The following is a 23,858-nucleotide window of genomic DNA, read 5'->3' on the forward strand; positions in this document are numbered from 1 at the left end:
AGTTTATATACACTCATTGTACAACAATTAAAACTATTCCAACTATTTAAAACTATTTCGACCAATATTTTATACTCTGAAAACTGATTTTAGTCTGATAATAGGTAAATATATAATATAACTAAAAATATGTAGCTTTTTATATATAGCCAAACAACATAATTACTCATAAAGTTAAGAATAAACGGCTACTGTCAGGAATTATATGAATGACTCTTCAAAATACAAACTTTCGTCGAAGTTGAAGAAAGTTTCCAAACAGAAGAGAGCGCACCCTGTTTGTTTTCTTTATTTTACAAAAGCACATTGTTTTGTTTTTATTGCGACTATATTCAAATAAAAGTTGATCCTTTGCAGTTTCAAACAATTCCATACTTGTATCTGTATTTTTAGCTCTTTTCGACCCAAAGATTATTTTCTAATCATAACATTGTTAAAATCATTCTGAAATACTGGTAAACCACTGTTTATTAAAATGCTGAATTTAGTAATATATCATCATGAACTTGATCCTTCAATTCACGGGACAAGAGTGACACCAGAACATTTAAAAAGTTTAAGATATTGTACTAAATAATGTGATTTGTTTTGGGTGATTTTACTATATCTGATACCAAATTAAATTGTCTAAGGTTTCATATTTGGTGCACAATATTGTTGCTATCCATAATACATTTGCACTTTAGTATTACAATATATTGTGACCCTATATATTGTTATACCCCTGCATTGTTTTAAATGTTGGACAATTAGTATCAACACATGTATATATTCTATATCCCGGGATCCAACAGAGAGAGAATGGATCAGTTTTTATATGGCAAAGGCTGCCTAGTTAAATGTTTAGCCATGTCACTACTGATTTTTTAACTAATCAATCATGTTAGCAACTTTACAGCACTTTCTGTGAATTTCACTTACATTGTAGTAGGGTTGCTTTGTGAAAACATCTGAAATGATAAACGATATAGTAAAACTCCTCTCCTGTTCCCCACTCATGTTGATCTGCTGTAGGTGTTTTCGGTCTCAGGAGACTAGCATGAATTGACCGACAGCGCTATATCTGCTGTTTTTGGAAAAGGAAGTTGCTAAATTGCATTTGTGAGAAAATCTGCCTGAACGCATTTGTTAGAAAATCAAGCCAAGTTTCTTCATGAAAAGGCAAATGAGTCTCACAGTTGTAACACACAATATATATATATATATATACAGTACAGACCAAAAGTTTGGACACACCTTCTTATTCAAAGAGTTTTCTTTATTTTCATGACTATGAAAATTGTAGATTCACACTGAAGGCATCAAAACTATGAATTAACACATGTGGAATTATATATGGAATTATATACATAACAAAAAAGTGTGAAACAACTGAAAATATGTCATATAGGTTCTTCAAAGTAGCCACCTTTTGCTTTGATTAATGCTTTGCACACTCTTGGCATTCTCTTGATGAGCTTCAAGAGGTAGTCACCTGAAATGGTCTTCCAACAGTCCCCGAGGAGTTCCCCGAGAGATGCTTAGCACTTGTTGGCCCTTTTGCCTTCTGTCTGCGGTCCAGCTCACCCCTAAACCATCTCGATTGGGTTCAGGTCCGGTGACTGTGGAGGCCAGGTCATCTGGCGCAGCACCCCATCACTCTCCTTCTTGGTCAAATAGCCCTTGATGCCTTCAGTGTGACTCTACAATTTTCATAGTCATGAAAATAAAGAAAACTCTTTGAATGAGAAGGTGTGTCCAAACTTATATATATTTATATATATATATTTGTCCATACCCCTGCATTTTTCCTCAAATATCAAATATATAAAGCTTTAATGTACTGTTAAGTAATTTGTATGTAGCCTAATGATATATGGTTTTATGTATCGCTTTTTATGTGTACATTTTGCAAACAAATTTCCTGATTAGTTTACAATGGACATGAGTTCAATAATTAAAAATTAAATGCTAAAAATAAAATATAAAATGAAACAGAAATATTTTAAGTTAAATTACTCCTTTATTAACATACTGTATATACGGGGGGGATTAAATAGTTTCAAATAACATTTAATAACAGAAAAAAAATCTATGCAAAAATCTGCCATGTTTTAAACTAGACTTTAGGCCTAAAGGTTCTAATTAAAGGGATACTCCACCCCAAAATGAAAATTTTGTCATTAATCACTTACCCCCAATGCTGTTCCAAACCGGTAAAGGCTTTTTTCATCTACAGACCACAATTTAAGATATTTTGGATGAAAAATGTGAGGCTTGTGACTGTCCCATAGACTGCCAAGTAAATAACAGTGTCAATGTCCAGAAAAGTATGAAAGACATCGTCAGAATAGTCCATCTGCCATCAGTGGTCCAACCGTAATGTTATGCAGCGACGGAAATACATTTGTATGCAAATAAAACAAAAATAATGACTTTATTCATAAATTCCTTTGTCAACAGTCTCCTCTGTGTCTCTCCAAAACACCTTTATGCCGTGTATGCTCTTCTGTGTCAGCTGCGCCACAAGGATGCACTGTTTCTACCATAGACTGTATAAAAACATGGACGTAGTGTCCGTGCATCACTCATTGGTTTCCCGAAAATTGTTTTTGAAGCCAAAAGTGGGTGGAACTGGCCGTCACCATCTCGGCAACGCATCACCGCACGTTACTCCCGGATAATCAAAAATGTGGAAAAGGTGGGAGCTGGTTGCTGAAGCCACACCCACCTAGCTCGATGGCGGTGACAGCAGCCTAATTATGCAGAATTTTAAGGCTTAATACAATTTAAAAGGATGAGTAATAAAAAAATTCTCCCCCCTCACAGTTGTCACAAAGGGCAAAATTAGCTATATGGACCAAAATAATTGTTTGTACCAGGTAGGGCTGCGCGATATATCTAAAGATTTGATCATGCACATCTAGTCTGGTTAATCTGGTTCCGTGATTACCGCTAAATCGCCATTACCTGTTTTCAAATGGAGCGGCACTTAATAGACAGAGCCATAGATCACTGACAAGCTACGCAATATTGCGTTTATTATAGAAGGCAATTCATCTTCGCGGCTGACACAGAAAAATTTTCATTTTCATTTTGGGGTGGAGTATCCCTTTAAATATGTTTTTATGTGATGGATTGTATTCACATGATGTAAAAGAAGAACTGAATCGATTGTTAAGTTCTTTGAAATAGACAAAACGATGCAGTCTACTTGAAACCTTTTATTCATTTATTTTAAGTTATTCCCTGTTTTTCTTTTCTTTTTATGCTATTTTTTGATGCTATAAAGTGACTTAATTGTATAAATCCTCTTTATGTATATTTCTATGTAAAAAAAAATTCTATATTACATAAAAAGTATATATATTTATATAAATTTTAAATTAAATAAATTTATATATATATATATATATATATATATATATATATATATATATATATATATATATATATATATATATATATATGTGTATATATATAAATTACATATATCAAGTTCTTTAAAACGAACTGTTTCAGTGAGTCCACTTGCAGAAATGAATAGCAGATCCCTTTTTTATTATTATTACACATGGATCAAACAATTAGGCCAATACAATTATAAAAAAAAAAAAAAAAAATACATAATACTATACATCGCAAGAAGACACAAATTACGAATATAAACATACAGTCTTAAATGCTTTCAAATTAACTGAACTTTGGATAGTTTCCATACTGTACACTTGTCTAAGTCCACTTTGAATAAAGAAAAGAGAGGTTTAGAGCAAGTAAAATTAATAATGTTATATGTCCCTATATTCTCTTTGAAATATTCCAATAATCCAAAAGAAAGCATCTTTAAATCAAAAAGAAAACTCACTTACAAAATAAGATTGAATATGTATCGTAGTTCCCATCGCCAGTTCTAATACCGAACCAAATCTCGCGAGATCGGACGAGGGGATAAGTTCAGGAAACATGGCGATGTCTAATTTGTTAAAGGTAAGAGACACTTAAGCTCTTTGCCTCCAAATTCTCCATAAACAGTCCAAAAAACATTTTAGACGCCTATAACCTTCAACTGGCTGTGTTGTGCCATTGTGATTTAGCGGCTTGCTCGGACTCTCACGTCCATGTCCAGTGAGTTTAGAAGATAGTCTTGTGTTTAGCTAGCAGGCTGTGAGCTAACGTTAGCTGAGATTAATAAAGCCAATAATCACAAAAATACTGCACTGTACGCAGACGAGTTGAAGTCACGATTCACTCCAACGGGTGTACCTTCTGTATTATGTTGTTTATAAATATATATCATAAAGGTACGTGCTTCTGATGACAGTTAGCACGCATGTTGCTAGCTTGGTCAGTGTTTTAATGACACTAAGTTTAATGACTGAGTTAATGATATAAATGTGAATGTGTGCCGTCAAGTTCAACTTGAACTTATTGCTAAGAGTTTGGTGTTGTAGTAAACCAAGAAAAGATTCAATGTCATGTCACAATTGTCATTATAAGCACTTGAAATATGTGAAGAAATCATCCAGGGAGTAAGAATTAAAGAGTAGACTTGTCCCATTTCTATAATGATGTTTGATTTCATACAGTTAAATACAGTGGCTTTGTCTTGAAATCTAGTAAGCTGCCTACCTAGACAACATTTTGGGCATCATAGATATGTTAAAAATCGTCAGTGATGTCCAAAATGGTACATATTTGAGTCATAAACTATTAGTTTGATTAAAACCTTTCTATCTTTGGTGAATTTGCTGTTACACGCTATCTGTGTGTGGTGGACATGACATTTTAAACATTTATGAAATTGAAAGACTTATTTTTCTTGTTGAAATTAATTATCTAGCATATACTTGAATAAATACCACTAAATAGTAGTTTTACACTTTTTGAGTTTTTTCTTTTCACAAGAGACGTTGATGAACTTGCGGTTTCCTTTTTTTTCCTTCATGTCCCATATGTCATTTCAGGCTCTTCACTGTTTCCTTGGAAAACAAATACAACATTTGAAAAAAATCATAATAATAATAATAAAAATTAAAAGACCTTGAAATTTTATTAGCGGCAGTGTTTGGGGAAAAAAACAGGTATAGTTGAAATTTGTGATTTATATCATTTCAAATGTAGAATTTTTGCACAATAGCAAAATTGGTCTATTTATTTCAAATGGTTTATGGTTGTAAAAATGTATTTTTAAGAGGTATTTTCATATTTTATGGTCGAAAGTCTGGGTCTAGTTCAAGAATAATACAAGGAAATCTATACATGATAAAAGGCTTTAGAAAAGGAAAGTAAAAAAGAAAGTTATAAAAATCTAAGAAATATGTTATTGAAAGTAATATAAAAAGTACAGGTAATAATAAAAACATTAATAATATATTTAATAATAATAATAATTAAAAATCAACCCCCAGGGCATAAAAGTTTCTTAAAGACATTAGACAACTCCTTGCCTTATTGTAAGTGCTTTGTGAATCATATTCAGTAAGGTTTCTGATTTTCTTGGCATGTTTAGACTGAGAGGTCTTCCATAACGTCTGGTTCATTGTTTTATGTGAATGCATTCTCTAACTGTCTATATCCTCTTCCATGTTTTTTTTTACGTAGAACAAGGGTTCCCTCCAGTTTGAGGACAAGTGGGATCTTATGCGCCCCATCGTCCTTAAGTTGCTTCGCCAAGAGTCTGTAACTAAACAGCAGTGGTTTGATCTCTTCTCGTAAGGCCCCAGTGTATTCAGATCTTTTTATATCCTACACAGTAACTTCAGTTTGAATGTTCAATCTGTTCAATATCTCTTCCGTTCTCACAGAGATGTTCATGCGGTTTGTCTATGGGATGACAAAGGACCTGCAAAGATCCACCAAGCCCTCAAAGAGGACATCTTAGACTTTATTAAACAAGCTCAAGCGGTAAGAGAGGTTCAGGGTTCAGCCACCTGGTGATGTTCTCTTTAGCAGAATCATGTCTGATTCTCGATTGTTGATGTTTAGCGAGTGCTCAGTCACCAAGATGACACGGCGCTCCTCAAGGCTTACATCGTGGAGTGGAGGAAGTTCTTCACGCAGTGTGACATTCTGCCCAAGCCGTTCTGCCAGCTGGAGATCACCCTGATGGGCAAACAGGGCAGCAACAAGAAGTCCAATGTGGAGGACAGCATTGTTAGGAAGGTGAGCGGGATAAAAGAGGGATTTTTAGGTTGATTTCCTAGAACGGGATTCATCAGTTTGTTTATGTTCATACAGCTTATGCTGGACACTTGGAATGAATCCATATTCTCCAACATCAAGAACAGATTGCAGGATAGTGCCATGAAGTTAGTCCATGCTGAACGGCTGGGAGAAGCGTTCGACTCGCATCTAGTCATCGGGGTCAGAGAGTCCTATGGTGAGCTTCACTCCAGGTTTTTCTTTGAATTGATCTTTTTAATCATGAAAACTGAAACGTCTCTTACAATGTCTTTCTCAGTGAACCTGTGCTCCAATCCTGATGATAAACTGCAGATCTACAGGGATAACTTTGAGAAAGCCTATCTAGACTCCACTGAGAGGTTTTACAGGACCCAGGCGCCGTCCTACCTGCAGCAGAACGGAGTACAAAACTACATGAAATATGTACGACCTGCCAGATTTTAGACTACACGCTCTTCAGCCAATCAGATTGCATAGCCGAGAGGAGCGTTTTGACGACTCCTGAAACTCTGCGTTTGTGTTTACAGTCATATATTCTCATGTCTCTGTTTACAGGCAGACTCTAAATTAAGAGAAGAGGAAAAACGCGCACTACGATATTTAGAGACAAGACGTGAATGTAACTCTGTACAAGCAGTGAGTATATGATTGGCTTTTAAATAATAATAATATATCATTTGTAGAAATTAGGCAGATGCAAAGATCGAATTGAACAATTTTGCATCAAATTGGGTATCAGCCATTCACATATTTGAGTATTTTTACTACTATAGTATTATTATTTTTAAGTTGTTCAATACTTAATTTAAATAATATAACCAGGTATGTGATGTGAGATTGAAATCATGGATTATTTTTTCTCCCTCAGCTTATGGAATGTTGTGTGAATGCACTGGTAACGTCATTTAAAGAAACTATCTTGGCTGAATGTCCTGGCATGATCAAACGAAATGAGACTGACAGTGAGTATGAGCCTACTTAGAAATGTTTTATTAGATATATTTAAAATGACCATTTTAGGTTTTATATACACTGTTGTTCCAAATTTGGGGTTCTTTAGGACTTTCTTTTAATTATCTAATACTTAACAAGGCTGCATTTTCTTTAATTAAAAATAAAGTTTATATGAGTTTATATTAAAAATAAAAAATAAATAAAAAGTATTATGTTATTATTACAGAGTAAAGTAGATGTTTTGTATTGGAATATAGTTTAAAAAAAGTAATTTATTCCTGTGATGGCAGGCAAATTTTTCAGCATCCACTACCCCAGTCTTAAATGTCACATGATCCTTCACAAAATCATTATAATGCTGATTTGCATCATTTGAAAATGTATGCTGTTTAAGATTTTTTGTGGAAACTATGATACCTTTTTCCTGATTTTTTAATAAATAGAAAGTTCACTTATTTCAAATAGATATCTTGTGTAACATTATAAATGTCTCTGTAATTTTGATCAAATTCATATACCGTTGCTGAATAAATGCATGAATTTCTTTCATCACATAAACTTAATGACCTCAAGCTTTTGAACAGTACTCTGTTGAAGTCAGACTTAGCATACATGCTTTGTAAACAAAGGCTTTTAGTTTTAAACCTCTGAGCTCTTCTCCCACAGAGCTGCACCTCATGTTCTCTCTCATGGATAAAGTGCCCAATGGGATTGAACCCATGCTGAAAGACCTGGAGGAGCACATCATCAGTGCTGGACTGGCAGACATGGTGGCCACTGCCGAGACCATCACAACTGTGAGCAAAACATTGGCAGAATTATTATATTCTTTGTGAGCTTTATGAATTTTAGAGCATTAGCTGGCTTTTGTTTTTCCACAGTATAAATAAAGGATAATTGGTTAATGTTGATGTTTGTCACAGTTTTACCCTGTCAAGGTTTGAACCTTGACCTTAGTAGATCCTCAAATATTAGGCAACCACAGTGTGGAACAGGTGTTGACGTTTGTGTTTGTTTCTATTCAGGACTCTGAGAAGTACGTGGAGCAGCTCCTGACTCTCTTCAATCGATTTAGTAAATTAGTGAAAGAAGCGTTCCACGATGATCCTCGCTTCCTTACAGCCAGAGACAAAGTGAGCATGCCGCCCTATCCATATTCATTCTGGTGTCAGTAAGTAGCCTGCACGACTAGATCACACCGCAGATGCTTACCAGATATCTGTGATGACACAGGAATACAATGGAAGGTTATATAACAAAAACTCCCTTTGAAATGCTGTTGATTTTACTGAAAAATTAAGTTTTTATTTCTCACATACCTTTTTAATGATTTTTCCTTTTTCTTTTTCATTTCCCCACAGGCGTACAAAGCAGTTGTGAATGATGCCACAATATTTAAGTTGGAGCTGCCAATGAAACAGAAGGGGTGAGTAATGCTGCCTTCTGGGTTTCTGTTGACTGTCCCTTTAAGTGAGACACTGATAGACACTGAAAGACACATTTACATGCAACTTAGAAACTGAAGTCATAGTCTATAGTGGAGAGGTTTACAAAAATCTGGCATTACAAAATAGGTTAGAAATTTTTTTTTTAAATATGGCATTTTTTTTTATTTAAAAGGGCCCATATGTAAGTGAGCCATGTTATTTTAGCATCATTTAGATACTATTATAGTTTTTATTAGTATTTGTAATTAGTTTTTTTTATATTTTGTGTTTTCATTCATTTTGTTTTTCATTATTCGTTTCAGTTCTTTTTATTTTTAATTCAGTTTTAATTATTTTAGTACATCACAATAAACTAAATTAAAATGAGTAAAGTTGCTGAAATCAGTTTTTGTTTTCTTATTTTATTCCAGTTAAAGTTTATGTTAAGTCACAAAAATTATTTTATGATTTTAGTATAAAATATAATTAACCTGCAAGTGAGCTTTAGTGATCCATGTTTCAGTTGTATCAACTTGTATCAGTCAGGTTTGATGTTTCTAAATGCAGAGTGGGCCTAAAAACACAACCAGAGTCAAAGTGTCCGGAGCTGCTCGCAAACTACTGTGACATGCTGCTAAGGAAAACACCACTCAGTAAAAAGCTGACCTCAGAAGAGATCGAGCTCAAACTGAAGGAAGTGGTGAGGGGCTGTTGTAAAAGCCACATGTTGTTTACTCCATGGTTTTGTTGTTGTGCTTAAAAGTGTTTTGAAATGTAAATAAAATTTTTTCCTGTAGCTACTTGTGCTAAAATACGTCCAGAATAAGGATGTGTTCATGAGGTACCACAAAGCCCATCTGACCAGACGTCTGATCCTGGACATCTCAGCAGACAGTGAGATCGAGGAGAACATGGTTGAGTGGCTCAGGGTAAGAATACGGACTAATAAGAGTGTATGAAATTAGTATTTGAGTGTTTTATACTCTAATGGCTCATTGTTTGGCATGTTTCAGGAAGTTGGGATGCCTGCTGACTATGTGAACAAGCTAGCTAGGATGTTCCAGGACATCAAAGTGTCTGAAGATCTTAACCAGGTTTTCAAGGAAATGCACAAACACAACAAGCTGGCTTTACCAGGTGACATACAAGCCATTTTATCTCTCTATATATGCATTACACTACTTGAAGTTTGCATATTATTAGATAGCAAGGATGCATTAAATATATCAAAAGCGGTCTCCCCATTCTGTTACCCAGCGGACTCTGTGAACATAAAGATCTTGAATGCTGGAGCTTGGTCACGCAGCTCAGAGAAAGTCTTTGTGTCTCTGCCCACCGAGCTGGAAGACCTCATTCCTGAGGTGGAAGACTTCTACAAGAAGAACCACAGCGGCCGCAAACTCCACTGGCACCACCTGATGTCCAATGGCATTGTGGGTGGATTTATGCACTAAGTTTAGTGCTTAGTAGGTATTTGTTGTAACTGTAAATTGCTACTTGTAGCTAATCAGTCTGTTTGCTTTCTGATAGATCACGTTTAAGAATGAAGTAGGGCAGTACGACCTGGAGGTCACGACCTTTCAGCTGGCTGTACTTTTTGCCTGGAATCAAAGACCACGAGAGAAGATCAGCTTTGAGAATCTGAAACTTGCCACTGAGCTACCTGATGCCGAACTGAGACGAACTCTCTGGGTAAGAACATTACTGAATATGTCACATTTTATGCCATTAGATATTGACCATCTTTCTGCTGTACTTATGAAGAAGCTGTTTGTTTTTAAACTTTAAACAGAAACTGGAAGCATTGATATATTAAACTAATTTGCCAAAGTTCATTTTGTGATTCTAGAAGTTCAAAGAACTGTGCGTTCTTATTAAAAATAATAGTTATCTTGATTTCTTGCATTTTATATATATTTTTAATATTAATAGCACTTACAATCATTTATTCATTGAATCTATTCATTAATTTTACAGTGTTAAAAATTATTAATTAAGTGTTTTCAAAGATCAATTACAAATACCTAAAACAGACTGATTAATATCAAGTATAATATCTTTGTTTATAGATCTTGCTCCATCATCTACTTAACCTTTCCTTTCTCTCTGTTTTTTTTTATTTATTTTTTTTATATACAGTCTCTCGTTGCCTTCCCAAAGCTCAAACGCCAAGTGCTGTCATATGACCCTCAAGTGAGCTCTCCCAAAGACTTCACAGACAGTACATTGTTTTTCGTTAACCAGGAATTCTCCATGATGTAAGAACATGTTCTGTCCTGCTGGCTCTTTAGAAATGGTCTCTTCTAAAGATAAAGGTCTCCTAAAAAATATTTTTGTTTCTCCTCAGAAAAAATGCCAAGGTTCAAAAGAGGGGGAAAATAAACCTAATTGGCCGATTGCAGCTGACGACGGAGCGAATGAGAGAAGAGGAGAATGAAGGCATCGTCCAGCTAAGAATATTAAGAACACAGGTACAAAACATCAAAAAGTAGGGATGTAACGATTCACTCAACTCACGATTCGATTGAATTCACAACTTGGTTTTTTTTTTACAAAATGAGATTTAAGACAAATTCTAAATTAAATGTGTCCTTTTTTATTGCTTGGACGAAATGCTGCATGTTTGTTTGTGAAATTTAAATATAACACTGTAATAATATACTAATATAGTGCTTGCATATTATTGCTCTTTTGTTGGTTGTGATTGCTTCCATTGTGCTCATTTGTACGTCGCTTTGGATAAAAGCATCTGCTAAATAATTTTTTTTAATGTAAAGTAAATGTAAATAAAACTAAATTGAAATTTTAAAATAAGCAACAACTAAAATAAATAACACAAATAATAAAATAAATATCTTCAAATAAACAAAATAAGGCTTTTTCTGTGCTCTTTCCATTAAAAATGAAAGGCAACCACTGCTTTTAATCATGATCCAAATATGCTACATACATGCAACATGAGCATTTTTTTTTATCTAAATTAGATTATAATTTCGAAATTTGAAGCAGAAACAGCATGATTTGACTTCAGTTTTGTGAAACTATTTTAAAAAAAAATCTACATGAAACCGAAACATCAGACATGAGACGCAGATTCACTCTCTGCCAGCAGGTGGCACTTAAAGTGTTTCCTTGGTTTCCGCTGTAAACAAAGCAGCATGCTTTATACAGAGGCAAGATGAAAAAAAAATCTATTCTAAACTTTTCTAAAGACAGTAAGTCTCCTCAGACATACATTCATATAAACTTCTACCCCTAATTGTATCGCGATTTGTTTAGTATCTCAACAGATTTGAATCCTCACATATTTTAATCGATTTTTAACCGGCTTGCGGTTAATCGGTACATCCATATCATAAAGCATTACCAGTCTTCTTTATTAATGAACACTAGTCTCTAAAGCCCAAAGTATACTTCAGTTTAATGTGAAGTCTTTCAAAGTTTACTCCATTCGATAGTATGTGTGCAAACGGAGGTACTCGACAGTTAGAAAGTTTCCTTGTCCATCGCCTGCGTTAATTCACTACAGAAGTAATGCCGATAAAAATGTCTTTGTACTTGTTTAAACTAGAGTTGCATGTAACTACATCACACAACATAGATCTGTTCCAGTTGTTGGTTGTTATTGTTCCATCTCCTTAATTTTTTTTCATCTATAAAACAACGGTCCAGGCCAGTGTTGCCACCTTGTGGATAAACTAATTAGTGCAAAAAAAGTGTTGTGGTACTCTCGTGCAGCAAAAACTGACATAGAAGAGTTGTTAAATAAAGTCCTTATGTTTGTTTTCTTTGCACACAAGAAGTATTCTTGTAGCTTCATAAAATTACGGTTTAACCACTGATGACTTATGTCCTTATTACCTTTCTAGGTGTAAAAAGAACTGTAATAAGTAATTTTATATTAAAATACTTGTTTTGTTTTTTTACAGTTGACTTAATGTGTTTGTTTCTTTGACTGCAACATTTCAGGAGGCCATCATTCAGATAATGAAGATGCGTAAGAAGATCACAAACGCTCAGCTGCAGACCGAGCTGGTGGAGATCCTGAAGAACATGTTCCTCCCTCAGAAGAAAATGATCAAGGAACAGATCGAGTGGCTCATTGAGCACAAGTACATCAAGAGAGACGAGACGGACCTTAACACCTTCATCTACATGGCGTAACGATGAAACGACTCCGGAGATGATCCGTGACCGTTCTGGAGGATGGCGTACCTGTCGAAGAACAGCAGCGGGGGAGGGGTGGTGATGTCTGGAATATACTGCTTAGACTGCTGGTCTCTCTGGGTTTAGTCAATGAGCTTGTCTTAACAACAGACAGTCACATCAGATAAAAATATGTATTTAAAAAAATTAATCCCTGCCTTACCTTACAGTGAAGACACATGGGATGAGGATAGGAGATTAAAAAAAATAGGAAAAAAGACAAAAAGGATTCTATTTTTGCCATTGGTAGTCAGTATGCATGATGGGCGGTTTACCTTTTGTATGTGTACATCTCCAGCAGCATGCAGCAGTGGGAATGTCACATTCATCCCAGGACTTGTTTGTGTGTGCTGTGTTACGAGTGTTTTTTTTCTTCCCCTCCCACATCCTCTGTCTGGACCTCGCCGCATCCCATCCTCAGCGTGCAACAGAGCGAGAGCCGTCCCACCGTCACCTGGCCTTGCATGACGACACCGGAGTCACTGAGGAGCGCGGGCCAGGATGGAGGACTAGCATTAGCACTTTTCACACTCTCCACCACAACATGTCAGCATGGCTTTATTTGGGTTGGTTTTCACGACTTTTTTTCTTCGTCAAAATATCGCAAATGAAAGATTTGATCGGCTGATAGCAGTTTAGGCAAAACGTTACTCTTTAAAATGCTAGGAAAAGAGATCCAGGCATTCAGATGTCACAAAGGGGTCAAGGTCTGTGGAGAAAATTTGTCAATTTGCGATGTTTGTTTGTTTTTTTGGTGTACATGCATTATCGTTACACACCAAGTCAGAAGGTCAGTGTAACGTAGTTGCAGTTTCATTTTTGTGTTTGCTAAACTTTTCCGTTATCGGTCTCAAATAGCGACAGATGCCGACTGATTGTGACGAGGTGGCCCCACTAAGGTCCTGTAACATGTAACCTACTCATCGAACCGATTTATTGTCACAGCTGAGCGTAAACAAGCAGTAAAGCACAGTTACAGGAGTCCGAGTAAAGCAATCCCTGCTCCAACCTCAGGTTAAGTAGTTATTTTAAAAGTAGGTTGTTCTAACTTTAGCGCCTCGCGGTTCTTGTTAATCACACATTGCCAAAGTGTAGCACAAGTGTGCTGATCTCAAAATCAACTAATGTACGATCTATTACTATTATTGTTTTCCCTCTATTTCCGAGGTCACCCTCATAGCCACATTTAGTAGAAAACAGGAAACTGTTTTTTTTTTTCTTGACTCATTATTACCCTATTATGACCGAGTATCTATGAACAAAAGCTTGTGCAATTACTGATTAGCTGTTTGTTATAATCAAATGAACTGTTAACATTTAAATACGTGCAACAAAAAAGTATTAACTCTTATTTTTCAAGCAGATTTCCTATAGTGATAGTGTCTAATCAATCTAAGATGTAGACGTTTCAGTGGTTTTGGAGTGATGGTTGAATCAAACACTGATGTGTTTGCCATATATCAGCCTGTCAGTATGTCCTCAATAAATAAGAACAACAACAACATCATATTTACTGGCTGATGACGTCTAGATTTGATTGTACGTTCATATCTAAACCCAAAACACTCAATCTAATGATGGGAACATGATGACATCCCAATGAAATCCTCATTAATATTTCTGTAACATTGCAGCGGTTCAGCTGTCCATCTCCACTGTGGCATTTTCTGTCAATTCTGTTTGTTTTTGTCTGTTTTTTACTGAAAAGGTTCCCTTCAGTTGTACTGAAAAGCCATTCTTTATGAGATCCAGATGTACAGTGTTTGAGAACATTGTGTTATTTGACTGTCCACTTTATTTATTGATAACTTAAGCCTGTTTGAGAGGTTGAGTGTGTGTGCGTGTTTACGCTTAGGAGCCTTTTACAGCAGGGTGCTGTCATATCCTGTTATGTTTATGCATTTTCATTTTTGGAATTTAAAATCGATGTTTCTGCTGTCTGTAGGTTTTCTTCTATCAATTTCTCTAGGTAAATATATATAATTTTAATAGGACAAGCTCTATGGTTTTCATATTTATCAATCACTGTTGGAGTTTGTTGTGTGCTTGTGTTCTTCTAAAGCCATTTGAATGACATCAAATGAAACGCAGTCCCAAAAACGTCACAGTGTTCAGTTCATTGTAGTGGAAGATAATGACACTGAATAAAGATGGTGTGAATGACCTTATGAGGGAATGCTACATGAAATTATGAATTATACTTTATTGTTTGCAAATTGATCCATTTTCTCTGATGCACATGGTATGTTCCAGTAATAAAGTCTGTGTGCACATTATTCATTGGTATAATGCAATAAGTGAGCGTGAAACAAGACATTTTGAAGTTTGTTGATGGAATTTTCTCTAATAAAGTTGCATACACGTATAAACACTCTTTATTAAGTTGATTATATTGCACTGAAATAGTCCCATGTGTGAGAAGGGGGTGATCATTTGATTTCTTGAGTGGCGCAACAGTATTTCATCATTTTTATACTGTACTAATAATGTGCACTTATTGTCCTTTTATTGTGTTTGAGTCCTTTTTTATCACTCTTTTGTCTTGTAGAGGGTCATTGTCAGTTCACTAAAAATGATCTTACTAATTACATAGACACATGTTCTGGTGAAGGTTTCATAGTGAACTGGACAGTTATCAGTAGTATTAATTTGAATGACACATGAGGACAGTTCTCCAATTATTCCCCACATACACTTTCTGGTAAATGATTCAGTTGAAAACTGAACACAAGTTCCCTGTTGTGTGACACACTGCTGTTACAAGTCAAATAAAAGTCAAATGTAAGTTTCCGAGAAGGTGCATATGCTCTGACTATGACTGTCTGTTTTCAAGATTACTTGCCTGGAGCTTTAAAAGCTTCAAGAATATTTGAGAATTAATAAGTATGAGGTGAATATCTGCCATATAAACGAATGCTGTTCTTGCAGTGTGAATCTAAACCATTTTTTTTTCCATAATTTATTTTCTGGCAAAACAAAAACTATTTGAATGATGTTGATGTGCGTTTTTAATGATCTCGTGTTTGCACAACAAACACACTGAACAAATAAGAGGAAATTCCATGCGCAATAAAATTAAGGGTTTATTTACCAATCTGAATAAGTAGTGCTGTCAAACTATTAATCGAATCCAAAAATAAAAGTTTTTGTTTGCATAATATATGTGTGTGTACACGTATTATGTTTATATAAAGACACACATAGGCCTATGGCATACATTTCGAAAACATTTACATGTATTATGCATTTACATATATATGTTTATATTCATATAAATTGTATATATAAATATATTTAATATAAACGTAACATATACACATAATAAATATACACAGTAACGTTACATATATATTATGTAAACAAAAACTTTAATTTTGGATGTGGTTAATCGTTTGACAGTACTCATAAGTTTTAGTTGCTTGGTGAGTCTAATGAGGTCATAAACAAATAAAGAAATATTTTATGTATTAAAAACATAGAATAAGAAGAAATAGTATGTTAAGAAACAACAAAACAGAAATTAGTTGATTGTTTTAAACTGAAGTAAATGAATGATCTTTGAATCTTCTTAACCAACATATATACTGTGTAAAACATATGTTAATGCTAAAATGCTATAATTGTATCCCTTCATACATTAGAAAATAGTAATATACAATGAAAAAGAGCAAGCATGCCTGATTTTGATACGAGTCACAGAAAAAGAATGATTAACAAAGCAAGGGAAGTATGAAAATCTCCGCCCTACGTTTTGAACCAATAGCAAATCAGTAATTTGCATGTGGTGCAGCGCTGGCTTTGATGTAGAATTTCTGCAAAGTTATTACTTCCTTCAACTTCATATTATGGGAGGCAATAATATATCATAAATTAATCATGAAATGCTATAGAAAAAAAAGAAAAAAAAAAACAGGTTAAAAAATCACTCACCATAGATGTAACACATAGCGCAAGGGAGACCTATATATAAAGCCAATCTAACCACCCTTAAATGCCCGGATGATCCTCGGTGGTCCGGGGTGCAGGCTTCAAACCTGTAGCTGCTTAGCGGCAGAGTGGTTCAATTCCACCTTTCGGGCGCATAAGAAATCAAGTGAAGATTTTAGTAAATCATTGTTGAAACCTGAACTATTTTAGACCCACAAAGGAAAATCATTACTGTTAAACCCCCGGAATTTAACACTGGTGTCTGTCAGGAAATGACGTGGTGAGGTGTCCTTGGTTAGCATCATAGATATAAACAGCGTGTGCTGTGTTCCCAACATGAGTACACATCATGTAAATCAAGTTACTTGCTGTTTGCAATTGTTTGATTTATTAATAATAATACAAATTTAATAATTGTTCATTAATGATACACCGTGTTAGATTGTAACTGTGATTGCTGATCACTTATCACATTGCAAGAACAATATCTAGAAAAATGGAAAAGGTACTAGTATTTTTCCAGGACATTGTAAACTGAAAACACTCAATACAATGCGTAATTAAAAATGCAGGTAAAAAAACCTGTGAAAAATCTATACGAAAAATTCCTTCATATTAACATAATAGATTTTTCCCTATTTTTAGAGTGTAGCATACTAACTAATACAATACTTAAAACTATTGCTCAGAATGTGTAGTAGTTTTACTAGTTTACAAGCTAAAAAAAATTAATCTGAAATTGTTCAAAAGATTGTGTTCAACAATTCAAAAAATACAGTTGTTTATATTTTAATATTATATTATGCGTTATTATTATTTAAATTAAAATATAAATCAACATATCAAGTATTTTTGCTTAGATTTGATGCAGTGACACAATTTTGCGTAGTGATTACGTAGCGCCCTCATCACGCAATGACATCACAGCGTCATTTAGCAACTTTCAGCAACAAATCAACCTTCCTTTAGCAACTTTCTCTGAAAATTAGTTGGCAACACTGAGCGTGTGCTGTATAGACATACATTGTACCTTTCAGCATTCACAGAGCCTTCCAAAACATGCAAGCTGCCCATACCGTATGCACTTATGCACCCCCATACCATCAGAGATGCTGGCTTTTGAACTGAACGCTGATAACATGCTGGAAGGTCTCCCTCCTCTTTAGCCCGGAGGACACGGCGTCCGTGATTTCCAACAAGAATGTCAAATTTGGACTCGTCTGACCATAAAACACTATTCCACTTTGAAATAGTCCATTTTAAATGAGCCTTGGCCCACAGGACACGACGGCGCTTCTGGACCATGTTCACATATGGCTTCCTTTTTGCATGATAGAGCTTTAGTTGGCATCTGCTGATGGCACGGCGGATTGTGTTTACCGACAGTGGTTTCTGAAAGTATTCCTGGTCCCATTTAGTAATGTCATTGACACAATCATGCCGATGAGTGATGCAGTGTCGTCTGAGAGCCCGAAGACCACGGGCATCCAATAAAGGTCTCCGGCCTTGTCCCTTACGCACAGAGATTTCTCCAGTTTCTCTGAATCTTTTGATGATGTTATGCACTGTAGATGATGAGATTTGCAAAGCCTTTGCAATTTGACGTTGAGGAACATTGTTTTTAAAGTTTTCCACAATTTTTTTACGCAGTCTTTCACAGATTGGAGAGCCTCTGCCCATCTTTACTTCTGAGAGACTCTGCTTCTCTAAGACAAAGCTTTTATAGCTAATCATGTTACAGACCTGATATCAATTAACTTAATTAATCACTAGATGTTCTCCCAGCTGAATCTTTTCAAAACTGCTTGCTATTTTAGCCATTTGTTGCCCCCGTGCCAACTTTTTTGAGACCTGTAGCAGGCATTAAATTTTAAATGAGCTAATTAAGTGGATAAAAGTGTGAAATTTCTCAGTTTAAACATTTGCTACGTTATCTATGTTCTATTGTGAATAAAATATTGGCTCATGTGATTTGAAATTCCTTTAGTTTTCATTTTATTAAAATTAAAAAAACGTCCCAACTTTTCCGGAATTCGGGTTGTACATACACTGGACCAAGAGGCTAGCAGGCTAACACTGATAATGTAAAATTAAATTAATCGTCTTCTATTCGCGTCATTCCCCGGTAAGAAGCCTTTCTCTTGTCCTTATTACCTTTTCTTTTTTAGATTATAATGCGTGTATTTCGATTTTTGGCTGTAGCTTATCATCTACTTTACAGTTTTACTCTACTATATGTGTGCATATAGTGTAAGTATGTTATATGTGTACATTACTTGTATATATTACTATTCTATATAACTATTAAATTAAAATTAAATAAAATGTATGCATTTAGCAGACGCTTTTATCCGAAGTGACTTACAATTCAGGCTATCAATTTTTACCTATCATGTGTTCTCGGGGTATCGAACCCATAACCTCTTATTAACCTCTTAACCTGCACCCTATTCTATATTACTATCTATATTATTAGTATTATTATGATTATTATTATGTTTGCATACTCTATTCCTCTTTCTTAGGTTTTGTCCAATAAAATGCCTCTACACAAGTATCCACCAGAACTGTGGGAAGCCCTGAAGCTGCAGAAGGGCATCTACGGCCGTTTACCGCAGCACTACCTGTGCTCCCTGCAGGACGGCACCCCTCCATCCCCTCTGGGTGTCAAATACAGACTCAGTCCCACATCTGGACACAGAGAGCCACAGAGGTCCATCAGCCACCAGGGTCACACAGCGGACTCTGGGGGGGGGTGAAGGCTGGGTGTCTGGTTTTAGATACGCTAAAGATGACAAGGTAAGACCAAATGGAGATCTACAGTAACACCGAATATTGATTTGGGATCTTTTATGTGAATAGTGGATAAATGAAGATGACTTATTCTATAGTATGTACTTGTCACACCAGCTTTCTACAAGACTGCTCTAAACCTGGAAGACGCAGCTGTTTAACAGAGAGCTGTACAGTGAGATCCTCGACCAAATGCTGCTTTTGGCTTCGACTTCTACATTCTTAAGGTGAGGAATCCTCAAAAGTCTGTAGATTTTTATAATTTTACAAAAATCCTAATACATTTATATATTAATGTCTATTTATATAGTATTATTTATTGTTAGAATTTTTAAATTTTATTTTTAAAAATTATACTTAAAAAAGCGTAAAAAGCCTAAAAAGTTTAATTTTTATGCATTTAATGCTTTATCATTTTAGAAAAACGTTAAGAATTTTAGATTTTACATTTACATTTTGTATAAAATGTTTGATCTATTATTGTATATTTATTCTTATCATTATAAATTATAAAGTCCTCAGAATCGGTAGCATTTAGTATGTTTTTTGCATTATTTTTTTTTTATATATAATAATGTTTATACAGATATATACAAATATTGTATAAAATGTTATAGTACATTTATTATTATATTGTTTTTAAATTGAGTCTTCAGACGTATATGGCATTTAGTGTGTTTATATTATTTTATTTAGATTACAATAATTTGACATAATAAACTCTATGAGTTTATAGATTAGATTGTATAAATTTGCTTAATTATTGGATGTACTTCAAATATAATATATATATATATATATATATGCGTGCATGTGTGTGTGTGTGTGTGTTTGTGTGTGTGTGTGTGTGTCTGTGGCATTAAGTATGTTTTATTATTTTACAAAACTATGGTAATTTTATGAAATAGTTTTATATAAATATTTGTATATTTTTTTGTACAATTCAGTTATTGCAAGTTTTCACATATATGTGACATTTTATTATTTTGGATTAATTAAAATAGTTTCATATAATAATGTTTATTTAGAAATCTATAATATATAAAATTGTATATCTTATTGTATATTCATTATCCTACTACATTATTGAGTAAAATATGTATTTTTCTAAATTAAGAATATATGTCAATTGTTTGTGAAACCATTCTTGTGTAAAGGGTCATTTGGTTCAGTGTACTGTAACAATTTACATAAGAATCCAATTTTTTTAAGCATTTATACTAGAAAATCTTACAGCAAAATGAGGTCGATATTTTGTATTTCTTTTAGATCAGACACCGAAGCAAGATTTGAACTCCAAGTTTGGAAAGGATCTGAAATGTGCGATGATTTTACGTCTGGCACAGAAAGACACAGATACGGTGTACATTTTAGGACATCCTCAGACCTCAATCATCAAATGAAAAGGCGTCATGCCTCAGACTAAAAGGCTTCAGTCATCGGACAAAACGGCATTGCGCCTCTGACTGAAAAGCTTCAGGTCTCAGGAAAAACGACGTCAGATGTCAGTTCTCATACAATTAACCTTAGGCATCAGATGAAACGGACTCAGGCAAAAAGTCATCAGATGAAACGGACTCAGGCAAAAAGTCGTCAGATGAAACGGACTCAGGCAAAAAGTCATCAGATGAAACGGACTCAGGCAAAAAGTCATCAGATGAAACGGACTCAGAAAAAAAGTCATCAGACGAAACGGACTCAGATTAACCATGGTTTTGCTACTAACCATAGTTTAACCATGGTGTTTGTAGTAAAACTGTGGTTATACAAATGGTACTTTAATCATTACACTAAAAAAAAACGTTACTACACTTTTACTATAATAAAACAACAATGCATTATATATAGAAAAACTCATCTCATAAATAACCATAACAATTATACGTATAAAACTTACTTATTTGTGGATGTAACTTTTATGAGTATGATTATGTATAACACGCAATAAACACCATGCTAAATCCACATGATTTATAATGGTTTATAAGTCTTATATCTTGACATTATTTATTTAAAATATATACAGTATCTTACTATAAAGTTATAAGTAACAAATATATAAATGAAAACCACCCAAGATCAGTAAACGATCTTTAACTATTACTGTATTCGTTTTATATTAAGGGAGTTCATCCAGAGGCAGTGAGTGAACTTTGTGTCCTGAAACCAGAATCAGTTGGGAAGAATGGAATCAAGTCTACCCCATAAAAGGCTTACACGGGTAATTCACAACTCTGTGTGTGTGTGTGTGTGTGTGTGTGTGTGTGTGTGTGCACAGCTATAGCTTAATGTTTTCACGACTCATCATTTGTGTTCATTTCTTTAGGTCCCCTTCCAGATGCTGACGTTTCATCTGATGACTTTTTGCCTGAGTCCGTTTCATCTGATGCCTAAGGTTAATTGTATGAGAACTGACATCTGACGTCGTTTTTCCTGAGACCTGAAGCTTTTCAGTCAGAGGTGCGATGCCGTTTTGTCCGATGACTGAAGCCTTTTAGTCTGAGGCATGACGCCTTTTCATTTGATGATTGAGGTCTGAGGATGTCCTAAAATGTACACCGTACACAGATCTGTACCCTCATGATCCGTCTCGCTGGGACTCGATCTACAACTGCTTCAAGGTGAGATGAGTTGATTATCTTTATGTATATTTTCAGCCATATGGTATTATTAATAATTATCCTGTGTGTTTTCTTCACTTGCCTTCCTCTGATTTCTTACAAGCAGCAGTTTGAGATCCCAGAGGCTTGAGTCTAGAGGAAGCTGTAGAGAAACAGAGGCTACTGGAAAAGAAGGTAATGAAATAAACAGGAGTATAAAGGACAATCACTGCATGTTACGTCGCTATCATCAGATAAATGCTACTCTCTTTCTCTCTCAGGATCCAGAGCCTCTTCACAAGAGTTTGGCGAAGAAGCTTGTGGAGGAGCTTGTCTTTAAGAAGCCCTCAGAGCCGCAGATTGTGGAGAAGAAATAATGATGACTGTTCTCTTCTTTGCCATCCTCCATGTCTGTCATACAGTCTGAAGAATAAACAGTATTGTATTTATTTTGTATTAACATCACCAACAGCTTGCTGATATTCTGTAAATATATAATTTTTACTCAATAATAAATTGATTCAGAGATGTATTTGCCGATCTGACTGGAATACCTTATTTTCTTTGGAAACTAATAATGTTTCTCATTGCTTATCTTTTTGCAAACCAAATCCTAAAATTCTATTAATGTTCTTATAAGGTCCTTTTTTATTCTTTAGGTATACATAATTTGTCTAATGTTTATTTATAGGTTTGTTTATTTATAAACAGCAGAACTTTCCCAGAAGGTTCTGAGAATGAAAAATTGTTTGCTGGATGCAGCAAAGAATAAAGTGGCAATACGGGCTCTAAAATATGGAAGCGCTTTTCGACCACTGAAAAAAGAAAAGAAAGTTATTGTGACTTTTTATCTCACAATTCTGACTTTATAATTTGCATTTGCTTGTCAGGATTGTGCAAAATAAAGTCATAAAGTCAGAATTGTGTTTATTCGCATTTCTGGCTTTATTTCTCGCAATTGCGAGTTTATATCATGCAATTCAGACTTTATTTCTCAGAACTGTGAGTTTATATCTCACAATTATGACTTTTTAACTGACAATTGCGAGTTCATATAACATAATTCTGAGATAAAAAGTCATAGTTACCTTTTTAATTTTTTATTTAGTGGCAGAAACAGGCTTCCATACTAAAATGCAAGTTACTCATTAACTTAAAGTTTTTAAAAACTGTTGTATAAAATGATCACATTTTCATCAGAAAAAAAAAACACTCCTATTGCTTGTTTGGTAAGCAGTAGCTACGATAGTGTTACACTCTGAAAACAGCACTTAATATTTCTGTCAAAAAGTATTTAAATCATAAATATACATTACAAAATATTTATAGCAATTAGTTATTTTGGGAGTATAAATGTATGTTGTCTTGACACCTTCCTTTTGGTGCCATGTGTTTTATACACTCCCATTGCCCAATACTGGACTTTATACGCTTTACGAAATAATCTCCGTAAAGCTCGTCAATGTTAAACCTGGTTAGTCAGAAGTTGCAACACAGAGAGAGAGAGAGAGAGAGAAGGCGAGAAAAAATGTTGATAGTTGCTAAAGGTCATCTTGAGTCATGTGGCCAAGGTGAGAAATCACTTCTCACGAGAGTCATAACACACAAACACACAAAAACATCTTTTGTTATAAAGTCACTGTTAGGTCATTATGAAATCATGAATAAAACTCAAAGCATTAATTTTATGCATCATCTCTAAAAGTTTGATGAATAACTGTGGGAGTCAATTTTGTCAGAGATTATGACATGTTGAATATGTGTTTCTATTGCTCTGAACTCTATATAT

The 23,858-nt window shown here is 34.7% G+C and overlaps 1 protein-coding gene, 1 non-coding gene and 1 pseudogene across 3 annotated transcripts; all 3 read left to right on the forward strand.

Annotated features, from left to right (window-relative positions):
• The first annotated feature begins 3,895 nt into the window (after positions 1-3,895).
• Positions 3,896-15,118, forward strand: LOC132108105 (cullin-5-like). 2 transcript variants are annotated; one of them, XM_059514650.1, is made up of 19 exons: positions 3,896-3,966; positions 5,581-5,690; positions 5,784-5,883; positions 5,965-6,141; positions 6,217-6,358; positions 6,440-6,585; positions 6,718-6,798; positions 7,031-7,124; positions 7,783-7,913; positions 8,142-8,249; positions 8,478-8,542; positions 9,090-9,243; positions 9,341-9,472; positions 9,557-9,680; positions 9,801-9,976; positions 10,074-10,235; positions 10,683-10,801; positions 10,891-11,014; positions 12,513-15,118. In XM_059514650.1, the coding sequence occupies exons 1-19, from the start codon at positions 3,943-3,945 to the stop codon at positions 12,705-12,707; spliced, it is 2,364 nt and encodes a 787-aa protein (XP_059370633.1). In that variant the 5' UTR covers positions 3,896-3,942; the 3' UTR covers positions 12,708-15,118. The 2 variants fall into 2 exon arrangements, with proteins under 2 accessions (XP_059370633.1, XP_059370634.1); XM_059514651.1 differs by having other exon boundaries at positions 9,111-9,243.
• A 1,624-nt stretch (positions 15,119-16,742) lies between these two features.
• trnastop-uca (transfer RNA opal suppressor (anticodon UCA)) lies at positions 16,743-16,829 on the forward strand. The gene has a single exon. It is a non-coding gene; the product is annotated as a tRNA-Sec (tRNA).
• Positions 16,830-18,725: 1,896 nt separating this feature from the next.
• On the forward strand, positions 18,726-22,606 carry LOC132108447 (large ribosomal subunit protein bL28m-like; annotated as a pseudogene).
• Positions 22,607-23,858: the final 1,252 nt, after the last annotated feature.

Source organism: Carassius carassius, chromosome 28 (assembly GCF_963082965.1).
Source record: "Carassius carassius chromosome 28, fCarCar2.1, whole genome shotgun sequence".
NCBI classification, from domain to species: domain Eukaryota; kingdom Metazoa; phylum Chordata; class Actinopteri; order Cypriniformes; family Cyprinidae; genus Carassius; species Carassius carassius.